At 44.8% G+C, this 17,800-nt stretch overlaps 1 protein-coding gene across 1 annotated transcript in view; it reads right to left on the bottom strand.

Annotated features, from left to right (window-relative positions):
* The window catches only part of MYO18B (myosin XVIIIB), a 305,294-nt gene that overhangs the window by 218,378 nt on the left and 69,116 nt on the right, over positions 1-17,800 (bottom strand). Inside the window, exon 12 of the mRNA XM_031948810.1 lies at positions 2,117-2,287. Coding sequence (XP_031804670.1) covers positions 2,117-2,287 — 171 coding nt within the window. The remainder of the gene's footprint in view (positions 1-2,116; positions 2,288-17,800) is intronic.

The following is a 17,800-nucleotide window of genomic DNA, read 5'->3' as shown; positions in this document are numbered from 1 at the left end:
AGGGAAGGAAGGAAGGGGGAAGGAGGGAAGGAGGGAGGGAGGGAGAGAGGGAAGGAAGCAAGGGAGGGAGAAAGAAAGGGAAGGAGGGAGAGAGAGAGGGAAGGAGGAAGGGAGGGAGAGAGAGAGGGAAGGAAGGAAGGGAGAGAGGGAAGGAGGGAGGAAGGGAGGATGAAATAAGCATTTTAAAGCATCTCATGCCCACCTTCTCATTTGACCCTTATAATAGCCCTGAGAATTAGGTGCTATTATTATCCCTATATTACAGCTGGGGAAAACTGAGGCAAAACAGAATGAAGTGACTTGCCCAGGATCACACAGCCAGTTCACATTTTAACTCAGGTCTTCCTGACTGCATTGTACTCTTTAGCTGCCTTCAAAGTTACAGTCATTCCATGAGATTCCCCATGGGGGATGTCTGAGACCAAATGAACTCAACATATGTGAGCACTTCACAAACCTCAAAACCCTCCAGAAATGCTCACTATCATTACTATTATCTGCAAAACCATCTACTGGAGCGCTTTGGCTAAACTTTCTAAATGCAGACTCATGAACTTATACCTTGGACCAGCCTCTCTTTCACGGGTGAGACAAAAGAACCCCAGAAAAGGGAAATTACTTGTCCACAGTCACCCAGACAATGAGGGCAAAGCCAGGATTCCAACCAAGACCTCTGGCAGTTGATCCAGAACTTTTTCCTGTAAATCACATTCATGTTCTGGACTAATGTCTTATCAGAGGAAGCACTGGTCACAAATAAATGCTGAATTACTGTGGGGAAGGAAACATGTGGTAGGGAACACTTGATTTTTTGGGGGGAAGAAGTAATCTAGACTTTCCCATCTATAAAAGGAAAGACTCGAGTCCGTCACCCTCTAAAATCATCCCAGGATCAGAGACTGGAACGGGCCTGAGGAAGCACCAAGTCCTGCCTGCTCCTTGAGCTGCTGAGGAAACTGAGGCACAGAAAAAGCAGAAGGAGCTATGGACTCAACAAGCAAGAATCTGGGTGGGAAGCACAGCTTAGACCCCGACCGGCTGGCTGTGAGACACTTTCCTTCCAAGTTTGGGAGAGAAGTGAGCCCAAAAGCATGGGCGCTCTCTCTCTCTTTGTATCTCTCTGTCTCAAAGCTGCCTTTGTCAGTCAAATCTGTCTCTGTCTCTGTTTATGTCTCTGTCTATCTCTGTGTCTCTGTGTCTGTATCTCTCTTTCTCTGTCTGTGTCTCTCAATTTTTGTCTTTTTCTCTCCATTTCTCTGTCTCTCTCTGTCTCTCTTCTGTCTCTCTCTTGTCTCTTTCTCTGTGCCTCTGTCTGTGTCTCTGTCTGTGTCTGTCTCTATCCTTTTCTCTCTTTCTCTTTGTGTCTCTGTGTCTCTTGTCTCTCTTGTCTCTTTCTCTGTGTCTCTGTGTCTCTGTCATTATGTCTCTGTTTCTCTGTCTCTCTTACATACACACAACTTGTTGCTCAGTCTAGTCTGACTCCCTGATCTCCCATTTGGGGTCTTCTCGGCAAAGGCATTGGGGTGACTTGCCACTTTCTTCTTCAGCTCATTTCACTGAGTCAAACAGGGAAACGTGACTTGGCTAGGGTCACACAGCTAAGCGTCTGAGACTGGATTTGCACTCGGTTCTTTTGGACTCCAGGCCCAGCACTCTGGGCACTACGGTGCCTCTTAGCAAACAGGTGCTCAGTCCCATGACCCAAGAGCAGGGGCTCCTCTCCATCAGAGGGAGGTGAGCATCTAGCCTGGCCCATGGAGCAAATCTCACAAGATCCTGGCTCAGCCTCTCTCTCATTGGCCCATCCATGGGCAGCTGGACCTCTGGTCTGTCCAGATCTTGGAACTAAATAGGAAAGGGGAGGGGGTGGGCCTGTGTTTGGATCCTGACTCTGGCTCTCACCAGCTAGCAAACTCATCAAGTCATTTCTCCCAAGCCTCTGTTTCTGTCAAATGGGGGAACGTTCTCTAGATATGTCACCTGGAGGGAAGCCGGGGAGTATCTTGGGTCCCGTCCAGACCATTCCTGTGAGAAGCAACCATCCCTGCCCTCCCGGAGGGTCCCGACCGTGTGGACGCCCAGCCCCGGGCCCTGTGGTTGGAAGAAGAGCACCTACTGGTGTCGGGCTCCACCTCTCGGTGGGGCTGGTTCAGCCTGGACGTCGCCTGCTGGATGATCTGCTGGAGGTGGTGCTTGAAGACCGCGGTGGTCAGCGCCTCGTACTCACAGCCCAGCACCTCGGCGGCGTAGTTGGCCCACTCGAACCGCATAAATTGCTTCCTGCCAACTGGACAGAGGAGAGGGCAAAGAGTCAGCCATGGTGCCCAGAGCAGGTGCCTTCGGAGATCCCCCCTCTCTCCCTCACTCTCTTTTACTGAGACAATTGGGGATAAGTGACTTGCCCACGGTCACACAGCCAGGAAGTGTTAAGTGTCTGAGGCCAGATTTGAACTCAGGTCCTCCTGACTTCAGGCCTGGTGCTTTAACCACTGCACCACTTAGCTGCCCCTAGAAAACAATTTTAAATAAAAGTTACTCTAATTATTGACCGACATGGTTAATATCCCATAGGGACCCTTTGGGCATTAATACAAAGCAATCCCCTGAGCAACAGGATTCCCAAAGTCAAGGTGCCCGGGAGGATACAGGCTTAAGGGCAAAGGGGACAGGCTCTGTCAAACGCTTCAACAACTCAGGGTCAAGATAGTCGAACCCTCTTTGGACAATTATCTCAATGTGTGTGTGTGTGTGTGTGTGTGTGTGTGTGTGTGTGTGTGTGATTGTGATCCTCTTGCTGCTTCCCTGTTAAGGAATGGAAGCTCAGCGGTGCTCCCAGCATCCAGCTGTGTAGGTAACAGCTAAGAGGAGGGGATGGAAAAGAGCAGTCCAATTTCTCCCATTTTCCCATGATTACTACTTGAGAATTATAGTCACAGCACCAGAATTCGCCTGAGAGTTGCTGGCTCTGATGGAAGGACAGGGACAGCTCTTCCCATCCACCACGCCTACATCCGTCATCCCTTCAAGCCACAGAAGCGGTCTCCCCGCACCAAATGCCGTCCCTCTGGAAGTCCAGCCTTGGGGATGTGGCTGGTTCTGCTGTGGTTCTAACACAAAACCAGCTCCCTGCGGAGACTTGGCCAAATCCGGGGCTCCTGAAATATCCAGAATCGCATTCTGTCCAAGCACGGAGGCAACAGGGAGAGGTGAGGGGGTGTGCCAGTGAGACAGAGGGACAGCCATGGTGAGAGGAAAGGCAGGGGAGGAATAGCAAGGGGGACAGAGAGCAGAAGAGAGGAGGGGGAAGAGAGAAGAATAGTGAGCAAGAGAAAAGACAGGGAATGAGGAGAATAGGTGGAGGAAGCAGGAGAGAGGAACCGAGAGAAGAGGGGGAAAGAGGAAAAGAAGGGATGGAGAAATAGGCAAAGGAAAGTGAATGAAAGAAGAAATGAGAATGGAAGAGAAGGAAATGGATGTGAAAATGAGCAGAAAAGAAGAAAGAAGATAACAGATGGAAAGAGAAAGAATAGAAATCCGGAAGAAAGAACAGATGAAAGGAAGAAGGTTTTGTGCTTATAATTCCTAAGACTTTAACCCACTCACCCAGTCTGTTTTGTTTTCCTTTTGAATTTGTGCATCTTTTTTTTCCCTTAAGGTGCTATCCTTAAAAGCCTCCCATTCATATTAATAGCCCCACTAGTATTCTCTCCCAGTCTCGGGGGTGACGCTGGTCTAGCGCTCTCCGTTTCATGAGGGGACTTGTTTATCACCCAGGAACTGCTGCCCCCTGTATCATGCATCCTCAGAATTCCAAGGATGGGGGAGAGGGCAGCCTTCTCTAAGAAGGCAAGGATGAGGTATGGTGCTAAACATGTCTCCCTAATCAGGGATTCTTAACCTAGATTAATTTTTTCTTAATTTTGATAACATAATCTAATTTATATTTTAATATATTTAACATCTACTGGTCATCCTGCCATCTCGGGGAGAGGGTGGGGGGAAGGAGGGGAAAAATTGGAACAAGAGGTTTGGCAATTGTCAATGCTATAAAGTTACCCATACGTATAACCTGTAAATAAAAGGCTATTAAATAAAAAAATTTTTTTTTGATAACATATTTCACCATAATTGGCTTCCTTTGTAATTCTAGGGTTTTAATCCGTGCAGTTAAAAACATTATTCTCAGAAGGGGTCCCAAGTCTTCCCAAGATTTCCAAAGGAGTCTAGGACACGCGCAAAAATTAACTTCATCCCTTGCTATAGATCCCCCCAGAGGACTTCAGCTCTCTCCCATTAGTGTATCTTACCCTTCTGATAGCCTTTGTCCTCTGGAACCATAGGACTTTAGATTTAGACTTTAGTTAGGGGCTGATATGGTCATTGAGCCCTCGATTTTCAGGTAAGAAAACACGTCAGGATCCCACCTGGAAATGATTGTCCACATGAACAATCCTACAGTCAAGTGAGAAGCTGAGCCAGGATGTGAACCCCCACTTCCACTGACCATTCATTCCCCCAAATCCCCTTCTGCAGGTGCTTTTAGTCCATTACAGAGATAAAGCAGCTGATGCCCAGAGAATGACATCCTGGTCCTCTCCCACTCGTCCCCTCCTCTCCCATCTTGCTTCTCCAATCCTTTTCCCAAATAAATCCTATTTCTACGCTATTTCTCACCCACGCTCGGCTTCCTGCTAGGCTCATGGCACCGCTCTGTCTGGACCCTCACTGCTTCTTGTCTAGACTTTTGCAGCAGCCTCCCAACGGGTCTCCCTGCCTCACTTCAGGCCGTCCTTCGCACAGCAACTAAATGGATTTTCCTAAAATAGAGATCTGACCATGTCACTCCCCACTCAACAAACTCCAGCGATCCCTAGAATCAGACCTAAACTCCTCATCTTCTCTTTTAAAGCCCATCACCACCTGCTCCTTTTCCACCTGTACGATATCGGTTTTCCCATAAGTCTGACATTCCATATTGGCCAAAATTGGGCAGACCAAAGTTTGAATAGCATATGTTTGGACTAGCTTTCTGGAGGACCTCGGGATCAGCCTGAGTCCTTGGTCTTAGTGGAGAAGTAATGAAGGCAGGAGAGCCACCAGGAGGCTGGTCAAAGATGGAGTGAATCATTTTCAGTCCTTCTCAGCCCTTAAATATCCTATTATAAAGACATCATTACAGCATACTGAGCATGTGCCAATTGTAGAACCATTACATCACCATGCTAAGTACTAAGTATATATGGGAACTAGAGAACCATTATCTCATCAGTCCCACTGAGTTAACACCTTGTTGTAAGTATCCTTGCTTCAAGTAGATTTCTCCAGAGTTCCCCAATACCTGCAGTCCTCTATATATATGCATTATATAACATATATGTATATAATATGTAAAATGTGTGCCTAGATCTATATGTGTGTCTGTTTCTATGTGCACATGCATGTATGTATATATAGCTATAACAAGCATACATATAATATGCCATAATAACACACAACATACATATATATGCACATTTATAACTTGTATTATATAACATGTATATATTATATGTAAACATGTGACCATACACATAGATCTGTTTATCTGTGTATGTGTGTAAACATGCACATGCACAGTATACATATGTATGTATATATGCCCATCTGTACCATTCACATCTGAAATATGTACACATGTGTAGTATGTACATGCACATCCATAAACATGTGTATCTGTGTCTGTATGTAAATACCCACACATACATATGGGCAAGCTACAGTGGATAGAATGTTAGGTCTGGATCAGGAAAACCTGAGTCCAAATATGGCTTCAGACACTAGCTCAATGACTCTGGGCAAGTCACTTCACCCTGTCTGCCTCAGTTTCCTCATCTGTACAATGAGCTGAAGAAGGAATTAACAAACCGCTCCAATATCTTGCCGGAGAAAACCCCAAATGGGATCATGAAGAATCAGACAGGATGAAAAATGACTGGACGACAATATATAAGCTCGTCGTCTCTCTGAATTAGAGTTGGAAATTCTTTGAAGACAAGCACCATTACTATTCCCTTTTTGCATCTGTAAAATGGGGGACTTGGAAACAGTGTCTCTACGGTCCCTTCCACTCCAGATCTATGATTCTATGATGTCTGGATGACAGGCAGTGTGGCTTAACAGATGGTGCGATGGACCAGGGTCACACACTGACTAACTCTGACTTTAGGTAAACCTCTGTGCCTTGATTAACTCCTCAGTAAAATGAGCGTGCACCTGGGATTTGGGTAAGACACCCATAAATTCATACTGGATATGAAAAGCATTAGTTAGCCCCCTGGAGTCTACACCAGGCCCCGTCCCCAACTCCTGCTGCTGCTGCTTCAGGCCAGGGACCCTTCTCCCAGAGCCCAGCTGCCAACACAGACATTTTAAAAGGGTAATTGTGCGTGTCTTAAAACAGTAGTACCAATTCAATGAACAATTCAATATGCAAGGATGCTGTCGATCCATCCCTGTCTGCCCCCCCCAGTTTGAGCCCGATCCTGCTCCCCACCTTTTTGCCTGGCTGCCAACCATCCAAGCATCTGGGCCTGTGGAGAGGGACCCCACTATGGGAGAAACAGCAGGAATCACACCAGCTCAAGACCCTGCAGCTTTCTTTCACAGGAGCCAGGATGGGAGCTGAAAGGAACTTTAGCTATCCCCTGGGTTCGAGTCATCAGTTCGAATGCTTCTTTTGGCACTTCCTCACTACAAGTGAGGCAATGTCACTCTCCGAGTCTCAGTTTCTTCCTCCAACAAATGGAGTGAGGTGGTACCTCTCTGGCAGACTTGCTATGAGACAATGTACCAAGTGCTTTGTCAACCGCAAAGTCTGCAGAAATGAGGTTATCTAAGCTTTGTACCATTCCACTCCAAGCCCAAATCAGGGGCCCCAGCTAGGAATCAAATGCCCAATGGATGTTCAAAGAAAATCAGGTCAATTCAAGAGTCAGTCTGAGAAGCCAAGAGCCAGAGCACCAGGTTATCCAATTTCCCACCTTTTATAGCAATTAGAGATTTTAAGTCAAAAGGAACCCAACGGGCCTTCTGGTCAACCTCCTCATTTTTTCAGATGAGGAAATTCAGGCTCACAGAAAGTGACCCGATTGACCAGAGGCCTAATGAGTCATGAGGAGCAGAAGTGGGATTTGAACATGGGTCTTTCAAGGTCAAACCCAGAGCTCTGTCCAGGGCCTTCCTTATTTCTCTCGGGAGCAAGTCCAGGACTTGATGATGAGTAGAATCCTGGAAGCTACACTTCTGGTCCCCCAGGGAATAAAGGGTACGAAGCAGAAGAGAACATGTATCCCGAAATCCTCTGACATCTCCCCACTCCCCAGAACCACTGACTTCCTGCTCCCTCCACATCCAAACGACAACAGCACATTGCCTTAATGACCATTAATTAGGAGCCCTAAGAAATGAGGAGTTTGTCACGGTTACCCAGGTCTCACATTTCTACCCTAATCAGCACTTGTGGGAAACAATTAAGGTGGATGAGAATGTGATGTGGGCACCAAAGCCCGGCTGCCAGTCTATTAGGAGAGACTGGTCTGTTAGGGCAAGAGATCTGTGGGCCAGAGAGGGGAGGACCACAGGGGTGGCAGAGGGAGGTGATAGGAACTGACCGAGGTGCTAGACCTGCAGATACCGGGGCTCTTGGGGGCCTGGATCTACCTTTAGGTAACGTGGGACAAAGGAGGAGGGAGGAAGCCAGCTTTCCCTGGGGAGGGGCCACCGGGCTGAAGCCGGGTCTTTCTGGTCCAGGACCCTGCACTAAGCCACCCTGCCTCTCATGGAAAGTTAATCTTGCATACTTGGTTCACCTTCCCTTAAGTATCTGCATTCTAGGCCCCCTGCTGTCCTGGCCAGTGACTGACCAGGCAGCTGATGGTACAATGAATAGAGCACCGGGCCTTGAGTCACAAAGTCATGAGTTCCAGTCCCACCTCAGACACTCCTGGGCAAGCTACTTAATCTCAGTTTGCCTTATAGGGATAATACCTGCCTCACAAGGCTAGTTAAAAGCATATTTCTATGTCCCTGGCACATAGTAGGTGCTATAGAAATGTTTGTTCTCTCCCTCCCTCTCCTTTCCTACTGTGGAATCCCTTTTAGAAAAATCTCCCACAGCCTCAGTTTCCTGCTGTTTAGTAATGAAATCCTTGGTCCTAAAAAGTTCACGTTTTCTCTGCCCCAAGGGTTTCCTCAAGAAATCAATGAACTTTAAGGAAGGACACCAGGGAAGGCTCCAGGAAGATGGGCCAGGGCTGGGGGTCGGCCCCAGGACCCTGAGCATCTCTGAGACCACCGAGACCCTGGCAAGCTCTTGTGCCAAAGCCATTCGTTTAGGCATGGCGTCCTGTGCTGCCCTGCACCATTAACTAAATGTCAGTGCATAATCACGGTAATTGCTGACATTTAGATGGCGCTTTTGTGTTTACAAAGCATTTTATAGAAGTTAGATCACTTGACTATCCATGTGCAGTGATCTCATAGATTCACCCCAGACCTGATCTTCTGGGCAACACCCTGGACAAGCCAGCCAGCCCCTGCAGGGAGGATGAGACCCCCCACTTCCTAAGTAAGGGTGCCCTCTCTCCCTGGGGTCAGCTCTCATGGGCAGCAGCCTACGGAGTCATCTTGGAAGCAAAGTCCAATGCCCCAGACCCTCTGGTGCCTGCTGACCTTGGGATCAAGAGATCTGCGGGAGATCCCAGCTCTGCCCCTTTCAAGTAAGTCATTTTACCCACTTGTATGAACCCCAGCTTCTTCATATGTGAAATGGGCTTAAGAATATCAGTCGTATGGCCCTCTTCAACAATGAGATGAACAAAATCAGTTCCATTTGTTCAATAATGAACAGAACCAGCTACACCCAGAGAAAGAACTCTGGGAAATGAGTGTGAACTACTACATAGCATTCCCAATCCCTCTGTTTTTGTCTGCTTTTCATTTTTGATTTCCTTCTCAGGTTATTTTTACTTTATTTCTAAGTCTGATTTTTTTTTGTGCAACAAAATAACTGTATGGATATGTATACATATATTGTATTTAACATGTATTGGTCTACTTGCCATTTTGGGGGGGGGAAGAAGGGGAAAAGTTGGAACAGAAGGTTTTGCAAAGGTCAATGCTGAAAAATTACCCATGCATATATCTTGTAAACAAAAAGCTATAATAAAAAATTAATTAACTTTAAAAAAAATAATATCAGTCCTGCCTGCTTCACAGGACTATTAGAAGAAACCACAGAACAATCCATTTCCCACCTCCAGGTCTTTGTACTAGCTGTGCCTTATGTCTGAAATGCATGCCATCCTCATCTCTACTTCTTAAAATCCCACTGCGTTCCTTCGGAATTCAACTCAAGCACTACCTTCTCCAGCTGATCCTCCTGGTTCCTCCTGATTCCTAATCCTCCTGGCACCTTCTCCCCAAATGTACCTTGAACATTTTATATTTGCTTATAGAGACACATGATGTCTCCCCCGACTAGATTCTCCTTGAGGGCAGGGACGGGTTTATTTTGTCACAGCATCTCCAGCAGTTGGGATGGCGGTGTTTGATTTGATATAAGGGCTTAATAAATGATGGCTGAATGGTTACTTCTGTGAAATGGGAAGTAAGGGAGAGATGGAGGGAAAATTGGGGATGCCAAATCTTACAAAAATGAATGTCGAAAACCATCGTTACATATATTTGGAAAAATAAAATATTATTGAAGGAAAAAAGAAAAGAAATTACAAATGTCAGTGAATGCAAGACTTGTCTAACAATTAACTCAACTGGATAATAATGCCAGGAGTCCATGGCAGAGCCCCTAAACAAGGACCCATCTCCCCATGCAAGATGTCACCACGTCCCCCCAATAGGAACATCACTTTGTCCCTTCTCTAATGTGAATCCCTGATATGCCTCCATCTATATGAACCTTGGACAAGCAAAATCGGGCAACAATGCTCATAGATGCAAATATGGCGGCCCAGAGGAGGCCTGCATCCCTACTCATAACCAAGCAAAGAAATCTCATGTGTCCAAGGACAGACAGAGTGATCTAGCACCCTAATCCTGCATTCTAACCTGGCTCAGCTTCTTACTAATTGTTTGCCCATCAGCAAGTCCCTTAACTTATGAGCTTCAATTTCCTCCTCTTTAAATAGGAAAGTGCAACAGCTGCATTGTCTTCCTCCTACGGTGCTTGTGGGTAAAACATTAATGGCATCGGTGAATATTGTTGTTGTGTAATTGTTTCAATCGTGCCCGACTTTTGTGATCCCATTTGGGGTTTTCCTGGCAGAGACACTGGCATGATTTGCCATTTCCTTCTCCAGCTCATTTTGCACATAAGGAAACTGAAGCAAAGAAGGTTAAGTCACACAGCAAGAAAGTATCTAAAGTTGTATTTGAACTCAGATCCTTCTGACCCCAAGTCCAATGCTCTATCCACTGCACCATTCAACTGCCCTATCCGTAAATAAAGACTGGACAAATTACTGACACGGCAAGGCTGCTTACACAGTCAGACACAATCAGTGGTGTTTTTTGCCTGTTTGCTTTGTAACAGGACTGTTCAAGGACAAGGGATGTGGGAGATATCTTGGGAAATTGCAGGATCATAGAATATCAGAGTTTAAGAAAAGTCATTGAATCCCATCAGGTAAAACCCTTCAGGAAAAAATAACACTCGACCACATCCCCAAGCAGTGATCATCCCACCTTTGCTCGAAGCCCTCCAGGGAGGGCCAGTCACCTCTCCTCTGGGCACCCCATCCTACTCAAGACACTTCTGGATTGACAAGGAAGGTTTTCCTGACAAAACCAAAGTTGAGTCTCCCCAGCTTCTCTCAGCATTATTTCTAATTTTGCCTCCTGAGGCTAAAAAGAGCAAGTCTGATCTCTCTCCCAAGTTAAGACCCTCTAAGACACCTATGATAACTCCATACCCCAACAATCATTTTTTGACTAACATAAATAAGGTGAGAAATTAATTTAAATTAATTTAACATTTTTAAATCAAATTTAATTGATTTTAAAATTAACTTAAGATCTTTTTTAAAAATTATAATAGCTAGCATTTATATAGTGTTTATGGATCAGGCACTGTACTAAGTAATTTGCAATTATTATCTCATTTGATTTACATTATTATTTATTAGTAGCTCATTATTAGGTATTATCCCCATTTTGCAGATGAGAAAATTGAGACAAATGACTTGCTTAAAGTCACACAGCTAGTAATTGTATGAAACTGGAGGTGAACTGAGATATTCCTGATTTCACGCTCAGCACTAATTAATCTAAACCTGAAAAAGACTTTCCAGCGCCATCTGACTTCAGAATCTCCCTGCCTTAGGTACCAACCCAAGTCCTCCCAACCATTGGAGGCTCCCCAAGGAGGGAAGCTCCTCGTCAGCCTTGCTCATCTGCCTGCTCCGGAGAGAAGGTGGGACCTTCCATGTCCTTGACAGAGAATCAACGAACCAAAAAAGGATCAACAACAACTGATGGGAGGCAGAAAGGAGCAGTGAGGGGTCGTCAAGTGGAGGACCGTTCCCAGCAAATCCCCCTGGGAACTGCCAAGGAGCGGAGTTTAACCTCTATCGGTCTTTCCTCCACAGTCCCTTTGGTCCCATTACCATGAGAGCAGGAGCACATTATCAGCCAGGACTCGGAGATTGCCGCTGTCGGCATTTATTTCTCAGTAATGACATTCACGTGTGGACTTGGAACAGGACCCACCCTCTCCCACCTCCTCAATGCCATTTTGCTTTGTTTTTCCCTTTAATCTCTGACAGGTGGGCTAAATTTATGGCTCCGGCCCTAAATCCTCCATCTCTTCTCTGCTGACCCATTGTCTAATATATGACATATTAAAGTCTATATATAACAAAGAGACGACAGCATAATGGAGTGATTAAGGGTGGCTGCCACTCTCTCCGCAGCGCCCCAACTGTTTGTAATAAAGATGTCGGGGGTGGAATAGATAGGGCCATAACTCTGTGAGGGGAAAGACGGCCCTCCACGACTGAGAGGCTTTGATAACAAGAAGGATCCTCAGCAAGGAGAAACCATGGGAACAGGGAGGAAGGGTGAGAGCCCAGGCCTCAGGTACACCTGTTCCATGGTGACCAACGTGTCCCATGAACGTGACTGAGGCGTGGGAAGGAAGGACAAGGCTCAAGAGCTCCAGGAGGCACCGACTCTGAAGGAAGGGACCGAGGAACCATCCTCTCCCGTGATGGGACTGGAGATCAGAGAACTGAGACTTAATCGAGGCTCCATGCCCCACGTCTCTGCAAAGCAGAGGCCGGCTTTCTCAGCCTGCAGCCCTATTCCTCAAATCAGGGCAATGAGGCACTTGAGGGAGGCAGGTTCCCATGAGGGTTTGCCCTGATCCCAGCACTCCAAAGCTCCAGAATATTCGGGATACATCAGTGAGATGGAAATAACCTCTGACTGGACCTTCCAGCTGGGATCACACAAAGACCCTTCTCTCTCAGTTTCTTCCTCAGTTAAATGAGGAGTATAGACTCAATGGCCTTAAGAGGCTTTATAGCCTTAGACCCAAGCTCCTAAGATCATAGGCAGCCACCATTAAGAACTCCCCTGAATCATGACAAGGCGTCAGAGAAGAATTGAAGGGGAAGGACCCTTACTGCATGAGAGAAAGCACAGGAAAATTACAAAGCCAGACGAGTTTGGATGGTGGATGAGACTGAGTCTGATCTAGAGCTGAGGCCACAGGACTGGGCTGTCCATGTCTCAGACCAGAGAGGAGATTCTCACCCAGACCTTCCCATGGGGGCAGCCCAGCAACTAAATCTCCCATCAAAGATGGGAGGGAGAAAAACAATCTGCCTGTAGTCATGGCAACGAGTAGCAAAATTGCAGCCCAATTTTGTCTTCCATGAACATGGTCCGGCTACAGAAAGACGCTCAGATGATTAATGATAAGGGCCACTAATCCTGCATGACCCTGACCAAAGGGCCCATGGGAATGGAGTACAAAAGAAAGTCTTCTGGCAACACCTGGCCTGGGCAGTTTCCCCCTCTGCCCTCCTCCGGGTATGTTTACTTTGGAAATATTTCCTATGTCTTCTCCATAGACATATTTGCTTCCTCCCAGTAGAATGGTCTGGAGGACAGCAGCTCAATCCAGTTTCTTTCTGTGTTATCTCCTGTTCCTGGTGTGCTGCCCATGCAAGATGGTTCAAATCAGCACCTGGCTGGCAGGTGCTCAAGACGTGTGCCCTATGCTCTGCTCCTTGCAGTACTGTACAGCGGAGCTCCCCAAATGATGACCCCTTTATCCAGACTCTGCTTAATCCAGCTGTTGTATAAATTGACATAAAATAACCAAGAAATAAAATGGGTTCTCACAAGTAATCATAGGGTCGCAGAATCCTGAATTGGAAGCAGGAATGAGCCTGAAAGGTCACCTTAGCCAAGCACCTTATTTGACAGAGAAAGAAACTGAGTCCCAGAGAGGTAAAGGATTTATTTGCCCAGATCCCATAAGCAAGGTGTAAGCTTTGGTCCAGCTGGGATTCCAACTTAGGCCCTGGGAGTGCAAGATTAGCACACTCGCCTTTGGTTTCTTCCTCTGAAAATGAGACAGAGATGTGATTTTTCTCTTTTGTTCTGATTCTTCTTTCCCGACAGGATGAATGGAGAAATAGATTTAACACAATCGCACATGTATAACTTCTATCAAATTGCTTGTTATCTTGGGAAAGAGGATGGAGGAAAATTTGGGACTCAAAATCTTACAAAGATGAATATTGAAAACTGTCTTTACGCATGTAATTGGGGAAAAATAAAATACTATTAAGCAACAAAAAAGGGAGAGGGTCCCTTCTGGATCTGGGATCCTATAATCCTAAATCTTTATCTTTCTGAGCCTCAGTTTCTCCCTCGGTCTCTCTAGCTTGTGAATGTTCTTCCGAACTTGTGGCAGAATTGCTCAGTTTCTAATTCTGCCCTTCAGGACCAAAGAGAATAAGTCATTTCCTCAAAACACTCGTTTCTCCTCCCTCACACTTAACATGTGCTTGAAAACAAAAGCCACCCACCGGTAACGTTCTATTTCCCCAACAGTGCACTGGAAAGGCACAGTAACCTCACTGTCCCCCAGCTGTCATTGTTGGAAAACAGCAGATCGGGGGATTGACGGCGTAATGAGTAATTACTCATCTGGGATGGTTCCAGCAGAAGCCATCAGTTACTGCCACACCAACCACTATGTCAAGCTGCCCATATTCTCCAATTAGTTTCCAGTCTCAGTTTTGTTTGCTCTCGGCTTAGGAAGATTCCAGAGCAGCATCTGATGGAAGGAGTTCTCCAAGTACACGGTGGGTTCAAATGAAAGATGGACAAAGACAAGGACTTTCAAGGGGCCAAGTAGGATGTTGAGGTCGGAAAAATGTCAGGGAAGAGACTTCATTCTTAGTGAGAAATCATCACAGAATTCTTATGAATTGAAAGGCAGATTTTAAATGTTGTTGCTCATCCTTCATTTTCACAAAGGACCAATAACATCACAGGGTGATGTCTTGACTTGCATATAAATTGGTTATAAATGAAGCAGAACTGGACAAAGTTGTAACCCTCAATCTCTTCCAGTGTCATTGGAAAAAAGTCAAAGGTGAGTGGCGATGGCTTGGGATGCACTGGAGGATGTTGGTATTGTCAATGCCCTCTCACACTCTATACACTCCATAGTACCAATCTCGGCCAACTTCATGACCATTGGAACAAACTGTTCTCACCCAGCCATTCCACCTTGGAAAGTCTTCATGTGCTTGGAGTAGACATCCCCCAAGATGCCAAAGGGTTCGAGGTTACCCTCAACCTGGCTTAACCAATCTGCTGAGGCAGTTTTACTTGAGTGTGCACATGCAACAGTTTTTTGGGAATTGGATGGCAAGGGACATTTTAAATAATTATAACTTCAAATAATACAAATCCAAAAACATGAAACCATGGCATTCATTTGCAGTAACCAGGACCTATCGATACAGCACCCTTCCTGAGAGAAATGATTCTACAGTAGAAATCCCAAAACAGAGGGTCTAACGGTCCATTGTAGACTTAGTCATACACCAACATTGACCCTTATCCCTCCCTTGGTCTTGGTAGAAATCCAAGTCAGAACAATGAGAATGAGTCACATCTCTTGTGTGGGCTTATATGGGCTTTGTGAGAAGATCTGATTTGTGACATTCATCCTTAGAATATCTCAGTTAACTCATCACATAGGAAAATATTAATTAAAAGCAATGACACTCAGTGCTGATGGGGTGTGGAAAAAAGAGGTACTAGCATTAATTTCCGGTAGTTGCCAAGGTGTAGAATTTTTCTTTAGAATAATATACTTAGAATTGGAATAGAATAATAATGAGAGAATAAAACAGTTCATAACAAACACAGAAAAAGTTACAAAATCATCATGCCCTTTGGTCTGATAATTCCATTCACTAGAGAATGTAATAAAAAATGAAAGGTCTGTTTGCAGATTTTCATAGCAACCTTCCTAGTAACTGCTAAAAACCAAAAGTACCCCAAATTTCCCATAGTAGAAAAAATTCTGTAACATACATGGAACAGAATACAAGCCAAGGTAAACACAGAAATCCAGAAAGGCTATAATATAAAGCAAATAATAATGATAATTACGAGAATGGAATATAGTCTAACTGGCAGAGTGGGAAGAAAAATGAAGAATAAAGAATCATGGCAGGAGCTGAAGAGAATTTAAACATTGAATTAATCAATGTAAATAGTAACTTGCAAGTCTAGTTGTTTATATTGGTGTTTAATGCTATATTTCCAATCAAACATTTAATACTCAGACATTCATGTCGAGGTGTCCCAACTCTTCCCTATCCAAAGGTTGCCAACTCATGCTAGGACTACAGATTGAGAAGTGGAAAGAACCTCATTTATGCAGATGTGAAAACTTCGATTCAAAGAAGGAGCACTGGGCTCCGGTTCACACGCTAATAAGGAAGGGTCTAAGGCAAGATTTAAATGTGAGTCTTCCTAGCTCTCCCTTCCAGCTCTTTATCCTTCAGTTTCTCATTACAAGCAGGGCAGGAATTTAGATGGAAATCCATAAATAAACAAACCTATCTCTGCTTTGTTTGTTTGTTCAGGCCTGTGGGGAGCTACCGAAGCTGAAACTCTGCCCCCCCACCCCTATATCTTCCCAATCCTCCACCCCCCTCTCCTCCATCCCCCTCTTCCCCGCCAACACCACGCAGATCGGAATATCCTCTGTATGTTACAGAGACGCCTTCTATGGACTGGATAAATAATCCATCATGCACAGGTATTTTCAAATGTGTGGAGATGCTGCTGTGATGAATTAAACACTAATGCATTTCAGAGGGCTCTTAGGGCTCTGAGATTCCCAGTTACCCGAGAGCACTAGGATAAGAAACCTCCAGATGTTGACATTTTTCGTCACTGTCTCTGATCAGCAAGTCAACTTGAGAAGCCTCAATGCAGCCAGAAGCCCAGATTCTGCATGTCAAGAGTTCTGAATTCATCTCACACTGTGATCAATTGCTCAGTATGGTGGGACTAGATATGTAGTCTGAGGTTCTGGGTACAAATCCTATCTGCCACTTCCTTTAAGATTCAGTTCGATGAGGTGATTCAGGCCAGTTCCAATGGTCTTTTGATGGAGAGAGCCATTTGTGCCCAGAGAGAGGGCTGTGGGAACTGAACATGGATCACAACATAGTATATTCATTTTGCTGTTGTTGTTTGCTTGCATTTTGTTTTCTTTCTCATTTTTTTTTCTTTTTGATTTGATTTTTCTTGTGCAGCAAGATAATTGTGGAAATATGTACAGAAGAATTGCACATGTTTAACATATATTGGATTACTTGCCATCTAGGGAAGGGGTTGAGGGAAAAGAGGAAGAAAAAAAATTTGGAACACAAGATTTTGCAAGGGTGAATGTTGAAAAGTATCTATGCATGTATTTTGACAATAAAAAGCTTTTGCAGTAAAAAGATTACTGCATCTTCTGCTCTCCTGATTCCCCTCACTGCTAATATCTTCCTCTCTGAGATTACCTTCAGTCTACTCTCTGTACTTATAGATGTCTAGTTATGAGCATGCTGACTTTCCAATTAAAATATGAGCTTCTTGAGGTCAAGAACTATGTTTTTTTTCTTTCTTTGCAACCCCACCACTTAAAACAGCATCTGGCACATAGTAAGCATCCAATAAACGCTTATGTGACTATGAGCAAATCACTGTCCCTCTCTCTTCCTATTTCCTCTACGTAGAAATGAAAGAGTTGAAATAAATAGTCTAGCCCCAAGTGTTATTGTGTAAAAAATAAGATCTAGCATTTATATTCTTTAAGAAAAGCAAAGTTGGTATTGTAGGTGTAATCTCCTTTGAGATTCACAAGAGCACCAGTAGGTGCTTTTGTGATCTGTCCCCATTTTATAGATCAAGTGACTTGCCCAGTGTCATATACCTAGTGTATAAATCAAGATTCTAATTCAGTTCTTCTTGATTCCAAAATGAAAGCCTCCATCTCAAAGATAACCAGCTCTCCTATTTTCTGAGTCTGATTCTGAGTCATTTCTATACAGGTCTATGAGTCTATGATTAGATCTACATCTAGATCTATCCATCCATCTATCTATCTATCTATCCTTCAGCTCCCTGAGAACATAAGCACTGTATGTGTTATCTCATTTGCGATTCACAACAACCCCAGGAGGTAGACGCTTTTGTAATTTTTATAATTATA

Source organism: Sarcophilus harrisii, chromosome 1, assembly GCF_902635505.1.
Source record: "Sarcophilus harrisii chromosome 1, mSarHar1.11, whole genome shotgun sequence".
Lineage (NCBI taxonomy): Eukaryota > Metazoa > Chordata > Mammalia > Dasyuromorphia > Dasyuridae > Sarcophilus > Sarcophilus harrisii.
Note: the sequence above shows the minus strand (reverse complement) of the source record. Positions and strands in the feature narration are given on the sequence as shown.